The sequence below is a fragment of the Oryza brachyantha genome, chromosome 2 (genome assembly GCF_000231095.2).
Source record: "Oryza brachyantha chromosome 2, ObraRS2, whole genome shotgun sequence".
Lineage (NCBI taxonomy): Eukaryota > Viridiplantae > Streptophyta > Magnoliopsida > Poales > Poaceae > Oryza > Oryza brachyantha.
In genome coordinates, this window is record NC_023164.2 from 8,893,671 (window position 1) to 8,910,384 (window position 16,714).

At 36.7% G+C, this 16,714-nt stretch overlaps 1 protein-coding gene across 1 annotated transcript; it reads left to right on the forward strand.

Annotated features, from left to right (window-relative positions):
• The first annotated feature begins 4,108 nt into the window (after window positions 1-4,108).
• Window positions 4,109-14,376, forward strand: LOC102702166 (vacuolar cation/proton exchanger 1c-like). The gene is made up of 11 exons (XM_006648511.3): window positions 4,109-4,526; window positions 10,826-10,893; window positions 10,997-11,025; window positions 11,803-11,999; window positions 12,098-12,316; window positions 12,825-12,962; window positions 13,071-13,187; window positions 13,272-13,325; window positions 13,432-13,548; window positions 13,657-13,747; window positions 14,007-14,376. The coding sequence occupies exons 1-11, from the start codon at window positions 4,209-4,211 to the stop codon at window positions 14,030-14,032; spliced, it is 1,374 nt and encodes a 457-aa protein (XP_006648574.1). The 5' UTR covers window positions 4,109-4,208; the 3' UTR covers window positions 14,033-14,376.
• Window positions 14,377-16,714: the final 2,338 nt, after the last annotated feature.

Here is a 16,714-nt window from a genome sequence, read left to right on the forward strand (position 1 = left end):
AAGGAGCCAAGGAGCTCGGCCTACGGCATGCACGCACGGAGGAGCTCGGCGAAAATGAGTCGGCTCGGAGGAGCAGCGCTCGGCGATGGCGGGCGTGCACGCAAGAGCAACAACGCTTGGCAACGGCAGGTTTCTCAACCCATGCAGGTTCCCTCGGTTTAGCCAATTTCGGCAAACGAGTTGGACCTAGATGTAGAAAGAATATTTTTTACTGTTTGATTCATCAGGAGAACTCAATGTGATAACGAGTTCATTACAGTGAAGAGAAAGCAGATTTAGCATTCCGACAATGTTAGTCTAGTAGTAGTTATACAGTCTATATCTATGAAAGGAGGGGCAACGATAAGGTATAGATACCCATCTCCTTTCGAGAACAATCACATCATAGATGAGACAACGAACATAAGGTGTATAGGTAAAGCTCTTTTTTTATAATGATGTGTGTCCATGTCCCTATATATTTATAGTAGAGGGAGGCTAGAATACGAACAAAATTATCTCTAAAATCGATTTTGATTGGCCCACGAGAAAAAAAATGATCTCCTCAAGAGATAAACTTCCATAACATAAGCATATAGTCTGTTTGGGAGGTAAGATTCACATGCACCCCTTGAGGAGAAAAAAAAAACAAGATTGCCCACCACATTAGCACTACACCTGTGATTCGTAGAACTAAGGGTTCAAAATCAAGAAGCAATAACAACATCTTTGGTTCGCAGAACTAGGATTCAAAATCAAGAAGCAAGAACAACATCTTTGATTTGGGGATCCAGGATACGAATTCAATTCATCAGAATGTGAGGGCAAAATTCCAACTGAACTGGAAAATCAAACATCACAACGAGCCGGTAGTGATTAACAACGTTCCTCAACTATTGAGCACAGCTTGTGGAAGCTCCAGCGCAAGAAATGGATTGATGAATCAATGTTTTTCAGCACTAAACAGCTTGACGAATCTGCTACAGAAACTGTTGACGTCTCGAACTCGTGGACCCAAAGGCGGCCTCCGGCGACCATGCATGGTGTCATACTGTCAACTATATGGGCCTGAAATGTTAGAAAGGCCCAAATATAAAAAGATCATGGCCCAACTACTGCCATGGCATCATCGCCACGGGCCCACAACTTGGAGCTCTGCTAGGAGATGATGTGCCGACGATGCGCGCGATGGCAGTTAGCGTCCGTCTCGTGTATGGGCCGTGCGTAAAGGAGGGTAGAGGTAGATGTGGGTCCACTTGGTACATTTTTTTTTTCTACAAAGCCAAATTTTTGATATATGATTTGTATAAATAATTTAAGATAGAATTCTAAATTTCATAATCAGTTATAGTTAATATTGTCACTGCATTATTTGACCATGCAACTACCGCTAGCGTGGCCAGAAGTTTTAGACCTGGATATCAGTTAATGGAGGGTATAGTTTTAAAAAGAATAAAACAAAGATGATCATGTTGTATTTTCCTATATGTTTGTGACCTTGAGCTATATTTGTATAAAATCATACTAGCTATGTCCCATAATAACCTTATTTTTCGTTTTTCCGTGTCCAATGTTTGACCATTCGTTTTATTTGAAAAATTTATTCAAAAACTTAAAAAAATTAGTTACGCATAAAATATTATTCATGTTTTATCATTTAGTAAAAATAAAAATATTAATCGCAAAAAAATTTAAATAAGACGAAGAGTCGAAACATTGTATCAAAAAACTAAAAAATGATAGAGGTAGTATGTTTTTCTATTCTTATGTTTTCTTAGTCTCGCTTAAATGACATGTCTTTTAAAGTAAAATGCATGATTGGTCTTTAAACTTGTTCATCTCTATCCATCTACTCTAAGAATACACATCTATGTCCCATAATCTGTAAAAAGATATCATCTCGATTCCAAACTAGCATGAGCCATCTGGAATTATACGTGGCGTTGACGGGGTATGTTACCTGACCTCACACTTTTTTGTTTCGATGCTCACATAGAAGAAGTGAAAATAGGGGAAAAAGAGGAAAAGAAAGGAAAATTAATAAAACAAGAAGGAGAGAGAATAAAGAAAAGAAGAAAAAACAAAATTCTTTATAAGTGGGCCCATATGTTAGTAAGAGCATCTCCAACAATATGACTATTTGACTCTCTAAGCTAAATTTTGATAATTTTATCTAAAATTTACACTCCAACAGAGTAACCAATCGGATGGCCAAGCCATTTGGCTGGCCAAACTCCTCCAACCACCGACCAAAGATAGCTAGACAAAAAGGACTTACCAAACATGGGCCCCACGCATGAGCCGACACACGTAGCAGTACTACTCCACCCACGTCGAGCTAGGAGACCAGTCGCTGCTAGCGCTTAGCAAGCCGCCACCGCGTCCGGGGACGATGGCTGTCAGCCTCTCTCGTCAGGGACGATCGCCGCTGCCAGCTCAAGGACGTGCTCGCGGAGGCCATCGTCGTCGCCGCCGCGCAAGTTCATGGTCGCCATCGCCGTCACCGCCGCCGACCCCAGAGGTCGTCGTCGTCCCCACAGTCGTCGGCCTCCGTCCCTGCCATCGGTCTCCGCCCTCCACGCTGCTCGTCGGTCGAAAAGAAAAGAGGAGAGGAGGAAGAGAAGGGGTGAAAGAGGAGGAAGAAAATTAAAAGGGACTGACAGATAGGTTCCATTTGTCGTACACTTGTAATGGAGAGAGTATATAGAAGTTGTTGGAGCAAGTAACGACTTTGGCTTGCTAAATTAAATGGATAGCTAGCTATGTGAATGTTTTGAGAGTATATTTTAGAGAGACCGTTGGAGATGCTATAGGGGTAGAGCTAGTGACAATGCCACCTCCAACATTTCGTCTATTTACCAGGCCACGTCATCGATACGTGAGATGCTGTCATATGATATTTGGTTAAATAAACAATATTATGGTAGAGTGATGGGTCTGGCTCTATTTACCAGTGTTTAAATCGTAGTGTATACAGATATTATGCATTTGAATACACTTTCAATACAAATTAATCAAGTTAAGGATTTAATTTGCCGCTAGCACTGCTCTTACTTGAACGCGTATTAAGAGAGCACATGTGCTTGTTGAAATGTGTGTGGTGAATATGCAAATATATTACATCATCTATTTCATGCTATAAGATTTCTTGGTGTTACTTAAATTTATCCATTAATCAAACATATGTTTTATAGGCAGATTCATTAGCTTACACATTTATCTAAGCAATATCTAATTAAATATCTTATAATGTGGAACCGAGTAACATATACGGACATCTACATATATATGCATGTGTATCTTTTTTAAAAATTGTAATTGTATAAAGAAAAAAAAGAAGAAAAAATCATTTTATTTAAGCGTACTGTTTAATATATTGGCTATAAGACTGTGGCTTACAATTTACACGTGGTACTAATAAACAAACAAATGCTGCTGTTACTTAAATAAATGAGTAAATTAACACAAACAAATGCTGCTGTTACTTAAAAACGCAAAAATTTATTGTCCAATCTTCAATGTACGTTGCTCCACCTTGAATAAGAATAGGATTTAGCGTTTATTTTAAAATATAAATATTTCTAATATTTAAATTATGTATCACAATACAATATAAGTATTTTTCACTGATATATATGATCTCAATCATTTTAATTACTTCATAGCTAATCCTATGCTTAGAAAAAGAATATAATCAATTGAAAATTTAACAAATAATCATTAAAGCGACTAAAATATAATCTTTTGATATTTTCCTATTCTATGTTAAAAAATCTAGAAATGTTTATACTCCCTTTATTTTTTTTTGACGTCATTGATTTTTTATATACGTTCAAGTTTCAACAATTATTTTTATCCAAAAAGTTATTTAATTATTAATTATTTTTCTACTATTGTATTTTGCTAAATAAACTTTAAAATAACTCATAAATTTGCATATTTGCAAATAACTGTGAATAAGACAAAGGATAAAAGTATATAAAAAATTAACGGTGTTAAATATAAATAATCAGACAGAGTATTTTAGAATGGAGACATATAAAATTACCGCACACAAAGCCGGTTATTTTTCGATTCCTATATAAATACACCCACGCTTTTCGCTGTTCCATTCTACCCAAACGCCGCGTGCGCCTCCGCCTCCGGCCACCATCGCCACGACGACACGCGCGCGCGCGTCGAATACTCTCTCGGTTGATCTATTCGTATATTTTTTCTCGTTTTGCGGTATGGCGCCGCCGCCGCCGGAGAGCACCCACCACCACCACCACCTCCTGGAGAGCGGCCTTCTTCTGGACGCCGGCAAGGCGCCGCCGCCTGCCGAGGAGGAGGAGAAGGAGGAGCAAGGGACCTCGTCGTCGGCGGCGATGGCAGCCGGGCGGAAGAAGTCGGAGGCGTCGCTGCTGCGGGGGCGGCTGCCGCGTCTCCCGCGGGGGCTCCGGCGCGCGGCGGCGCAGCTGCAGGAGGTGTTCCTCGGCACGAAGCTGTTCCCGCTCTTCTCCGCCGTGCCGCTCGCCGTCGCCGCCGAGTCGCTCCGCCTCGGCCGGGTACGTGCGCCAAACCGCCTTCTCCCCCCAAACGTGTCGTCGTACCGTATTTCCCCGTACGAAAGTACTCGTACGACCGTTGCATCAACTGTTCTCCCTTCAATTTCGCCATTACTACTTCGTCTTCGTACTGCCCCGATTGCAACGTTTCCGTGAGGATATTTACTTGCAAATTAAATTAACCAAGCTTTACAGCTGGTTAAAATGGCATTAATTACTTCTTCTGAATTTTGATCATACTCTCTAGTTTTCTGCCTATACATTGGTCAGCCCCAAACATCATATTTGATGAACTTTAATTAAGGCCACGATTCGGAAAATTAGACCATAAAAATTGTGGGTTCACGTTCAACACCCATTTTTTTTTTGTTTCCATAGTAGTAACTTGTCCGTGTATTACGACGGATATATATCCGTGGAAGGAGACAATTTTTTAAACAAGGGAAAAGGGGACCTTTTCCATGAAACAGTACCCCTAATTTTTCGTAATATAAGATATTTGACTTTTTTTAAGAACGTTTGACCATTTGTCTTATTCAAAAATTCAGTATAAATATAAAAAAATAATAATTCATGCTTAAAGTTCTTTTGATAATAAAGTAAATCATAAGCAAAATGAATAATATTTTCTTAATTTTTTAAATAAAATAAATGGTCAAATATTATAACCAAAAAGTCAAACATCTTGTACCATGAAAGTAGTTTTCTCGTGAGGGTACATGCAGGATATGCTGGGTGACGGGTGAGTTGATGGAGAGCTGCGTAACAGAGAAAATGCTGCCTGGTTTTCTTTTAAACGTTATTCAAGCACTACACCGTTCAATTGTTGCATGCTAGTGTAGCTAATTGTAGTTTTAGCCTTATTCTGTAAGAAAATTCGCATTTTATTATGTTTACTGAATATACCAGTTCTGAACATGGTACGTAGAAAGCTGAATATTAATGTCTTAAACAACAATCAGATATTACGATGGGGGTGAATCACGTGTATGTAGAAAAATATTCCACCCTTTACAAAATATAAACATTCCTGTATCGTTTAGCGGAGTTAATATTGAGAAAAAGGACATAGTAGCACCTCTCGAGGAATGGATTGGATATGTAGGATAAAATAAAAAGACTTTAGATATAAATTGGTTGATGAGATAAATGGTAATACCTATGTTTTTTATAACGTAAGATTTTTTTAGCTCTCGTCTAAATTTATTAGTATCCATATAAATGTTATAAGATTTAGTTTCTAAAATATTTATAGTTTATAGTTTAGAACGAAGGTCGTACGAGCAGTTGCACCGACAGAAATAGGAGGCACACAGGGAAGAAGCCTCCAGTTCGATCCTGATAGATGTGCGGTGACGTACGTGAGAGTGTAACGTACTTTCTTGTATCTGCGCTAGAGTTTTTGATATAGGAATTTCAACCTTTAGACATAAAAAGTTAAAAGTAATAAAAATATATACACACCTTAATCCATGGAAATTTTTATGGGGTTTAAGTCAGTGACGAATCTAGGATCCAAAAGCCGTGGACTAGTTACTTTCGTCTTTCTTTAGTCCCCTCTTCTTCATCTTACCCTGCCCTCTCCTCTATTTTTCATAGGAGATCGATTGTGCCACCCCTAGTTTAAGTAGATGTAAAATTTTACATGTCTCTCTTTACAATTTATATTAAAAAAATATTTTTCTTTGTTTTTTCTATACATCGTTCCTGCGAAACGATATATTTTTAAATAAAAAATAATTTATAATAAAAATTTTGTAGACATGTTCTTAGCGATTCAAAAGGAAATGGTGAAAGATAAACTACTATGAAAAATCCTAAAATTAACTCTAGATTTAGGGTTTAAAAAATTTAAATTTTGGCTTACATGTATAAGGAGAAGCAAAAAGATAACTCTGCTTTATTTTTTTTTCACTAAACCTAATAAAGCCCTAACTATGTCCAGCAACCTCTCCAGTTAGAAGAGAAGCATATCTGGTTTGTTCTTTTTGCATCTGGATTTTGGACTAGACCGTCACCCACTGCCGAACAATCTTGCACTTTATTACAAGTTGCTTAAATTAATCTTTATAGAACAGGACCATTGGGCCTCATCATTAGACAACTGACCATGTGCCAACATTTAAATTTTAGAGGTTAATTTTGTCGGTAATTTTGGGGCTTCTATAGTATTTTTTTAGATTGATAAAAACATGTGTGTAAAAACTTATAGATTATTTTTTAATTGTTAATAAGTTATTTTGCTTATGTTTATTATAAGCGAAAGGACGAGGTTGATTAGTTGGACAGGACATGAATGTCTCTTCTGTAAATTAGCTCACCATCTAATTTGGTTAGTTAGATAACAGTAGGTCAGTGAGCAACAGTACGTGCATAGTTTTGTACGACCTTAGTTATAGTACTGAAATTATTATATCATCATCAATTGCCTAGGATGCGACCACAAGAGGGTGTAATTTTCTTTTGCTTCGTACATTTACTTGGAAATAAAAATGTTAGATGGCATGACACGGCCAGGAATATAAATTAAACAATTCGTCCGCTCTATATTGCAACTAGGGGTGCATATGGGCCTACTGGGGGAGTGGTATTGCTACAAAGTGCAATTAGTTAGCAACTAAACACGCTATAATCATAATCCGAGAATAAGAACATGTTTAATGGTAGAACCTATTAGAGCAAATTCAATAGTATAGCCAACTACTAGCTTTAATTCAGCCAATTTATACAATAGTTAGCTATAAAACATTAATACATGGTCTCACATGTCATACATATATTTTGTCTTAGAGCCCGTATGTAGCTGGCTACAAATTAGTAGCTCACCTCTCTTTTTTCTTCTCTTTTATCTCTTTAAAATATACTTATAGCTGGCTTATAGCCTACTATTGTACCTACTCTTATAGGCTCTATCTCAAGCCACGTCGGTAGAAAAAACTTCTCATACAAATGACAATCTTTCAAGCTAACTCTTTATAATTACATACTAATTAATTGTCGGTTCACATTTCATCTGATCAACGCCTCTGATTAGAGTCAGCACACGTACAAAACAGATTTTTTGGTTGTCTCCTCGTTTTATGTGCCAAGAATCGATGTTTTGCGGACTCCATGCAAAACAACCACTTTTCTCTCTCCTATTATCTCTCTTCCACGTCAGCGAGCATGCAGCGATAGAGATGGCAATACGAACCCTTTGTACGTGCCCTAAGTAAGCAACACAAATCGTAAAGTCAATCAGGGGATGAGATAGATACGGTAGTGAACCAAAATTTATTCCTGCGTTTCAATTTGCAACGGACTAAGTTAATTATAGTTTTTTTTACATGTATGAGTATCTATTCTAATAAATAAGATGAGCGCCGCCGCAAGCTACTTATCTTTGTTTTGACCAGGACATTCGTTGACAAACAAGAGTGAGTTGGACATGAGTTGCAATAAGTAGATATACCATATTGGTACCTCTATTTTTTTATTTAACGCTGCACATCTTATTCAAAAAATTATTTGTTTTATAATTAAAGATATATTTCTTTAAACATGATATATATATATATTTATTATTTGCATATTTTTTAAGTAAATGGTTAAACACAATTTAAAACAGGTCCTTCCATGCATGTGAACATTTTTGGATATTTTTAAGAGAGGACACTTAGAAGCAAAACCCACCAACACCATACTCACATCATCGTGCACACACGATCGAACATGCATGTTCGGAGATTTGGAACACTTCGGCCATGTTTTTTTTTTCATCCATTGCTATCCCAGATTTTCTCATTTTTCATGCTTTCCGAACTGTAAAAATGAGTAATTAATAATGTGCTAAAAATTAGTGAAGTTGTTTTAGAAATTCTTATCAATATAATCTTCAAGTTTTTTTAGCTAATAATTAATTAGTGAAGTGTTAATCCGTTGCTACCGTTTTTCGCCCCGGTTATTGAACCTACTAAAAGAACACGGCCTTCTAAAGTTTGGGCATGTACATATATATCCCCTCTATATCCTCCTAAAATTAGTGAGGAGGTGATTGTTTGGGTTTTTTTATGAAAAATGCTAAACAACATGTTTACATATAAAAATAATTTGTGAATAAAACTTTTATATACGTGTTATTAGCGATCTAGAAGTCAAGGCTAAAAAAAGCTACGATAAAAAAAAAACTAAAATCAACTCTAAATTTAAGGTTGAAAATTAAAATTTTAACTTATAAGCATAAGCGAGGCTATAAATATCATCATGGAATCTAGGATTTTAAACAAGCGCTTGGTACAACCACACCACTCAGCTTGCAACACACTTTGGACGTTTTGGATGCATTCATCTCTTGTGGCTGTAGAAAAACAAAGACAGTCCACACAAATTTAGCAGAAAAGCCAGCTGAAGCCAGCAACACACAGTTCCTGTCAAACTATTTTACGTGGTTACATGCCATTTCACCTACGTATATATATACATATATACTCTACTACCCTCTCTGTCGTTAACGAACATGCCAACTATCCCTTTTCACATAGTGAAGGGTCTGATTCAGGCTGTCTGGTAGCTTTTGGTTCAATAAACAGGTAGGCAGACAGGCTGTGCGTCACACATGTCATCTGCAAATGAATTTTATTTGACAAACGAATAGGACGTTTACATGGAAACGCAGGTGTAACGCTGCACCTTTTTTGTCACTGTCGTTGCTCCGGCTGGGCTCTGCAAAGTGTACAAGAACTAACTGGATCCGTTGATGGGTGCAGTGGATTCGGGCTAACCGATTTTGTGTGGTTCTGTGTGTGTATGATCTTCTTCCTCTCTTGTTGTATGTGGAGTCAATTTTTCTTACCCCTTGGTTCACATGAATTACTTCACCTTTTTCTTTTTAGTTTCCGTTGTTGCGTTTTGGGTAACATGTAGTATAAAATAAGAAATAGCTCTAAATTTATAATCGAGTTATGTGTTTTGAACTTAAGTATAATATAACATTTTCTCTACCGGGTAATTAGATCTTCTAGAGTTTATATATAGTTGATGAAGGTTTGAAGTAGCCTCCCTAAATATCACATAAAAACCCCTTTGCAGCTGGTTTTGAAATATTCCGATTAAAGTTCATGTGCTCTTATATGTTTTCCATTAAATCGGCAAATTTTTAGTCATAATGTACCAGGCTACGATATGAGAAGAGAACTGAGATAAACAATCATAAGACAGGTGTGTAAATTATCTGGAGGCGTGATACACCTGAGTACTAGAGAAATACGCGTATGGTTTGACCACGAGAGGGTCAGTAATATAGTTGACAAATGAGTATAGTTTTTTTTAGCAAGTGCAGTTGCACGATTAATTAGAAATGTATTGGGTCTAAAAAATGCCTTAAAAACTAAATTTCGCCACGTGACGTACGTGTGACAAGTGACAACATGCCGTCCGTACTCTTGATTCTTAACGGAAGAAGCTTCTTTCACTTTCTGCTGATAGAACAAAACAAGAATTAGAGAAGCTTCCTTGAAGCTTCGTCGTAGCATTTTCTTCCTTGGCTTGCCTTCTTGCAAAATTTTTATTGGAAGATTGCATATTTGACAATTTTCACTATGGTCTAGTAGAACCAATAGTTCAATTATATTTTCGATCTCTAATAATAGACCATATTTATTTACGCAATCACAAAAAATGTTGACGGTAGAACAAACGAGTGTGTAATTGTTTCTGCTAGTACTAGAACTAAAAAAAATCAATTACTTAGATCGTTTCTATCGTAAATTCTATCATTAAAATGCCCTAAAAGTTTCTGCATGCGCAGAATTAGTAGGAAAAACTTGTAAACGTATTGTGGACACAACATCAGTTCCAATCTTTGATAAGATCACACCAGATTTAAATATGATACAATCCATACCTTCAGAGATACACTCCGTAATATGTCTACATAGCATTTAATCCATATTTATGTTTAGCTGCCAATATATAGTGAAATATGAAAGGCTTATTACCTTACTAGCATACAACCATCTGTGAAACAATTTGAATAAGTACCAGAGAGGAGCTATTTACTTCGCTTTTATGAGAATTGAAATTGCTTGACTCCCAGTTAACTGGTCACCAATGGAAGTTGTTGCATTAATTTGTAGAATATCTGTATTTGAACAGTATTGATCGTTAGCAATTGTTACATACTATTTGAAGGAATTCAAATAACAGAGCAAAGAAATCAGCTTTTGCATATTATTGGCATGAAAAACGACACATTACTTAATGTGTTTCCTCGCATTGTGGTGTCTTGTATTTTCACTAATGGTGAGAAACTTTATCGGCAGGCTTGGGTGTTCGCTTTCAGCTTGGTAGGCCTTGCTCCTCTCGCAGAACGTGTGAGCTTCTTGAGCGAGTAATATCTCAGTCTATTATCATCTGTTTTGATGAGTATTCTGTGACACCCTCCAGGTTCACCATTCTGTCACTGACTATTTGTGTGATATCTGTTTTTGCAGACATATTGCCAATACTGCAGGACCAACAGGCGAGTACAATCTCTAATTTCTTTTCTGTTTATTATATAGAAAACAAAAGCTATGATGTCGGTCCAACTTTATGAATTATGCAAAAGAACTTGCATCCAAGCTACTGATGTCTTCCTATAGATTTTTCTTTTATGTTTAATGCCGTTAACTTTTAGTCATACATTTGACTATTCATCTTATTCATTCTTTTGCAAAGTTTTTTAAGTGATAAAACAAGTCACGGAATGTAAATGATAGTTATGTGATTTTTTAATAAGATGAATTGTCGAACGTAGATCTAAAAGACAACGACGTCAAACATAAAAAAACCGGATAGAGCACATATAGTGAATTTACAAATGTGACAGGAGGGAGATTAAAATATGATTTTAAGTTATCTTGATTTTCTCAAACAAATTGAAAACTCTCTTGGGACTGATAGATATACAATATTGTGTATTGTCAGTGTTCAGAAAAGGGGCGGCATGCTTGGGAACATTGCCCTGAGAATAAACTGTGTTGTTTATCTTCAGCGATCATTGTGATTTGGAATTTTATAGATTTAACGAGTTCATATTTATAGATTCGGACTTTCATATGCTTTTAGACAGTTCTCACTGATACTGAGAATTGAGAACTAGGCATTGAAAAGTGCAAGCAACTACAAATATGACACTGACATATATCTTATTTTGCTTCAAAGACCATGCATTTGTTCTGGTTTGTGCTTTTCCGAGTACAAACATTACTGATTTTACTTGACGATTCTCTATAATTTGGAATATATTTTATTATAGCTGGTGGGCTTCTGAATGCAACGTGTGGAAATGTACCTGAATTAATCATTGCACTGTTAGCTCTGAATAAGAATAAGATGGAAATCCTCAAGTGGTCACTTTTAGGTTCCATCTTATCAAATTTGTTACTTGTTCTTGGTTCATCAATCCTCTTTGGCGGGATTGTTAATATTGGCAAGGAGCGTCCACTAGACAAGGTAAGTGGAAAACTATACATTATTCAGAGATACAATTAGTAACAATAACATATGTATATATATATTTTTTTGTGTGTGTCATCGATTTCCTTTAACAGAGACAAGCAGATGTAAGCATAGGCCTTCTGTTGCTGGGAGTTCTTTGTCACATTGCTGCTCTAGTGTCTAAATACACAAGTAGCACCGGGGATAACATCGGCTTATCAAGCTCAGTTCTGCAGTTATCAAGAGCAAGCGCTATAGTAATGATAATTGCTTACTTTGGAAACCTCCTGTTCCAGTTAAAAACCCATCGTCAAATATTTGAGGTAGAAGAGGTACATCTCTTTCTGCACTACGATGATGTAGAGGCTAGGGAAATTTTCTGTTAGTAAAGTACTTGCATGTATCACTGCCATAATTGAATTTACTCTACAGGATCTTTAACAAGGATGCTAAGAGTGGTATCGATTATTGTAACTACTACTCTAAGGAACTGCATTTTCTCATGTGGATAAGCAAACATTTTTTCAGGGTTATCATATAGGAAAAGTCATGCATAGTAATGTCCTTGTCTAACTAGTTCTATCTGGGAATCATTTGCCCATATTTCCCCCTGAACCTAGGAGTTTTTTCGTTTCCTTCATAGTAGTGAATGCCCTTCGTTTTGAATTAAAATTTTATAAAGTGCAAGTTTTGTCAAATCGCACAAATTTTAAAAAGAAAACTACACATGAGGAAATAATGGTGCAACTTTTTATGCTTAGAATAATGGTGCACATTTTCTCTCTTACTGATTAAATCCACATTCACATAACACTTATTTTGGTGAGCATTAAATTGCAGGACAGTTCAGAGAGCAACAGCAGTGAAGATGATGATACAGACAAATCAGTTATAGGATTTGCCAGTGCAGTGGTCTGGTTGATAGGGATGGCCGCGGTCATTGCTATGTTGTCCAATTACGTTGTTACTACAATAGAGGTATGAAATTAGGAAGATGTATCAAGATCATTTATAGATATTAATTTTTTTCCTTCCATTGCCAATTTTTCAGTAGGTTTGACTAGAGTAACAACCTTTTATCAACAGGAAGCATCAGAATCCATGGGTATCCCTGTCAGGTTCATTAGTATCATCCTACTACCGATTGTTGGAAATGCAGCAGAGCATGCAGGCGCCATCATATTTGCGTTCAAGAATAAAATTGTATGGGCATATCCAATGATTTTTTTTCTTGGCAATGCTGTTCAGATTATGCAAGTTAACGAGTGCCATATATGTGTCATGTAGGATATCACCCTCGGGATCACTCTTGGATCGGCAACTCAAATATCGATGCTTGTGGTGCGTAATGGATAGCAGTGTTTCTTTGAAGGTCTTTTTTTTTTTGGGTATGATTAATTTGTTATGCTTTGAGTTTTTTATGAGTTTACTTATTCTTCATGATTAGGTACCAGTCACTCTGATCGTATCCTGGGTGAGTGGCATTCCTATGGATCTCGACTTCAACCTTCTTGAGACTGGATCATTGGCTATGACAGTAATTACCACCGCATTTACGCTTCAGGTAACAAAATAATTGCTTGAACAGATGCACCGATATTATTATTATTATTATTTTTAATTTGTCAAGACTAACAATTGGTAGATGAATTTGACGCCTATATTGCTGCAGGATGACAAATGGCATTACTTGAAGGGTTTCAATCTAGTACTTTGCTATATCGTCATAGCGGTGTGCTTTTTCATCATGAAGGCCCTACCAAGTAAGTTCATTAATATGCATGCACATGTAAACTAATGCATCTGTGGAAAGAAATATCTCTCTCTTTAGTATAAATTTTTGATACCTCAAGATACAATATAACTTAAGATACTATATTTTTTATATTAAAAATGATGGTATTTTGAGGTACTTTTTCAAAAATAGTAAAAAAACTCGTAAAATAAAGGAACATTCTTTATTAAACTTCACACCTATAGAAAAAAAATAATTCCTTTATCCTTATTGATACTTCTGTACAGCTCCAACAAAGAAGGAAGATGCCTAAATTTCTCGGGGAAGACTTGCCATGTTTGTGGCATGACGGTGGTAGATCGGTGAGCTCCTGATCAATCTGTTCATCATCATGACGAGTTCAGTTGATTAACCATCTGCAACACCAATGCATATATGTTTGGTTCATCTGAAGAGACCCTAAAAGAATTACAGTAGCCTCGATCCTTTTGTGTAACAATTTTTTTTTCTTCAGCACTTATTTTAGTTACATTTTATCCATGTTTGGCACTTTGGATGCTTAGCGAACAGCAGTACTTGCATATACACAGATATTACACAAAGGGGATTTTGCAATACCTTTAATGAATATACACCGTATCTTTGTTTTAATCTAATGGTCTTATTTGTAGTCCAGGAGTTATTGTAAGATTATTCTGAATCCTATAAAGGAAATAACTAATAAGTGAATTTAAATTCGAATGGCAATTTTTAAATGGTTGAAGCTATATTTGGAGTTTCAAAATTCCTCACAAAGGCCCAAAAACACCTCTATTAAACTTTTCAATGTGCTCTAAAAAACAACCGGAAACCCAAGGTACGGAAATGCTTTTCTTTTCCACAATCCATATAGTAGTAAATTAGCTCTGGCTGTTAAGATTGACAAACAGTTCTAATCAAACACAAATAAAAAAGGTAATACTACTCAAAGAATACTCTTCTGAATCTTTTACGAATGTATGATTCATTGTACTTTTACGACGAGCCACGCTCAAAGAGAATTGCACTTAGAATCTGAATAATGAACTACAAATCGACATCAATAGTGTTAGAAGAAAGAGCAACCTAAATAAAATTGTAAGGACAATATTTTCATAGCAAACTACAGGAAGTCTCTCTCGGAACAATTATATAAAAGGGAACTTCCTCCTAGAATAATAAAGAGTAAAGTACATGATCGGTCCTTAAACTTGTGGTGTGGTACCACTTAGGTCTATAAATTTAGAAAGTGCACGTTTATGTTCATCAACTCGTTTTAATGTCTAAAATTATGGACTGGATAGTACATTTAAAATAAATTCATGGATCTGGTACATTAAAATAAGTTCATGGATCTAAACGTGTATTTTCTAAGTTTATGGACCTAACTAGTACCGCACCATAAGTTTAAGGACCGGCCATGTACTTTACTCAATAAGAAACAACAAATAAAAATGCCCTCCCCAGAATTGGATTCACCTATAAACTAGCATATATCATTTTGAACTACACTAGAAATGATTAGAGGGCTGCTATTTCGGTACACTGCAGAAGATGGATTGGCCCTCTATTCTTCTACCGTAACCTGAAAATTATATGCTAGATTTGAACAGAGCTACAGTTTTAGGAGTGAAACTAACAGCAAATAACATCCTATAACCACTGAAAAATCTGAATTAACTTTCTACGGATTGTAGTGATGAGTACATAAATTTGGTTCGATATGTTTCAAACAGTGGAATTTCAGAAGGAAAAAAGATTGTACAGTGGCTGAAGAAACACACTAGGACCAGTCTCATGTGATTTACATCTAACATGGTAGAAATTATAGTGCTTTGTGAACCTCAAAGTGATTTACCGGTGTACCCATCCTAGCTTCTCAGCTTAAGAAGTCCTTTTTTTCGCGATTACATGATAGATGCACATACAAACACAAGACTACATATACACACCTTAAGGTACCAAGAATTTTAATATAAATTTTTGGTACCTCAAGATACAATATATCTCAAGGTATCATAGGTATTTTAATTTTCAAGGATGGTAAAAAAAGCTCTAACAAATATCATGGAATTCTTCTTCCTCACCCTAGCACAAAGTTCTTCTTCCTTGGCACCTTTCATCTCCTAGTCTCCCTTCCCTAACTTCGTCGAGCACAAATTTCACAAGCTCCACGACGTATCAGTAGCAAGAAGCTCGTCCGGAATTTTTTTCCCTCTTGAAGCACAAGTTGTCTTCTCGTCTTAGTCAAAGGCTCATTTTTTTGAACAGTGGCAACCTTTCAGAAAAAAAAAGCTATTGGTCCACATTACATAACTCAGGAACATAGCATTTTAGGGAGATTTTATTGAGTATTGGTCCAAGTTCTCCCATTGCCAAGTGTGGGAGTCCAGTAGCTATTCTAGCACTATGGGAGATATCGGATGCCAAACTCTAAGGTATGCCACAATCACATTGACCCTGAAGTCACCTTGGTTTTTACTGATCCAGCAACAATCTTAAATCATCTCCGTGACTATTCATTTTCATCAGATTTGGCTGGGCATCAGATTATAGTGGGCCTATGCGAGGTGTTTGAGACCAAATCTCTAAAGCTAGAGATCCTCCCAAAACATGATGAAATTCTCATCACCTAGCTCAAAGGTCATGGTCATGGAGGCTGATGAGAGATCTTGCTCCTCTTTGACCATAGGCATGGGCAATCCATGCTGTGGTTTGTTCAAGTTTGTGTGCAGAGGCAAGATCCATCTTGTATGTAATGGGAGGCCCCATGAGGTAAAGGTTGTTGAGACCTAGGCCTTCGTAGAGTTTAGGCATGCCAACCTTTTTCCAAGATAGACAGTAGTACCCACCATTCGCGTCCCGTCACCCCATCCATAGGAAGCGACATTGTTCACTCTGCGGAGTACACTAGTTGTCTAGCCTTCCAGGTTGGTATCCTACTTGCCATTGAATGGACCAAGGGCTGGAGATCAAC

Bases quoted from the DNA above. Each gene is read 5' to 3' on its own strand.
- LOC102702166 (XM_006648511.3), top strand. From the start codon at position 4,209: ATGGCGCCGCCGCCGCCGGAGAGCACCCACCACCACCACCACCTCCTG. The intron at 12,317-12,824 runs GTACATCTCTTT...ATTAAATTGCAG, and splicing joins AAATATTTGAGGTAGAAGAG to GACAGTTCAGAGAGCAACAG. The intron at 12,963-13,070 runs GTATGAAATTAG...TTTTATCAACAG, and splicing joins ACGTTGTTACTACAATAGAG to GAAGCATCAGAATCCATGGG.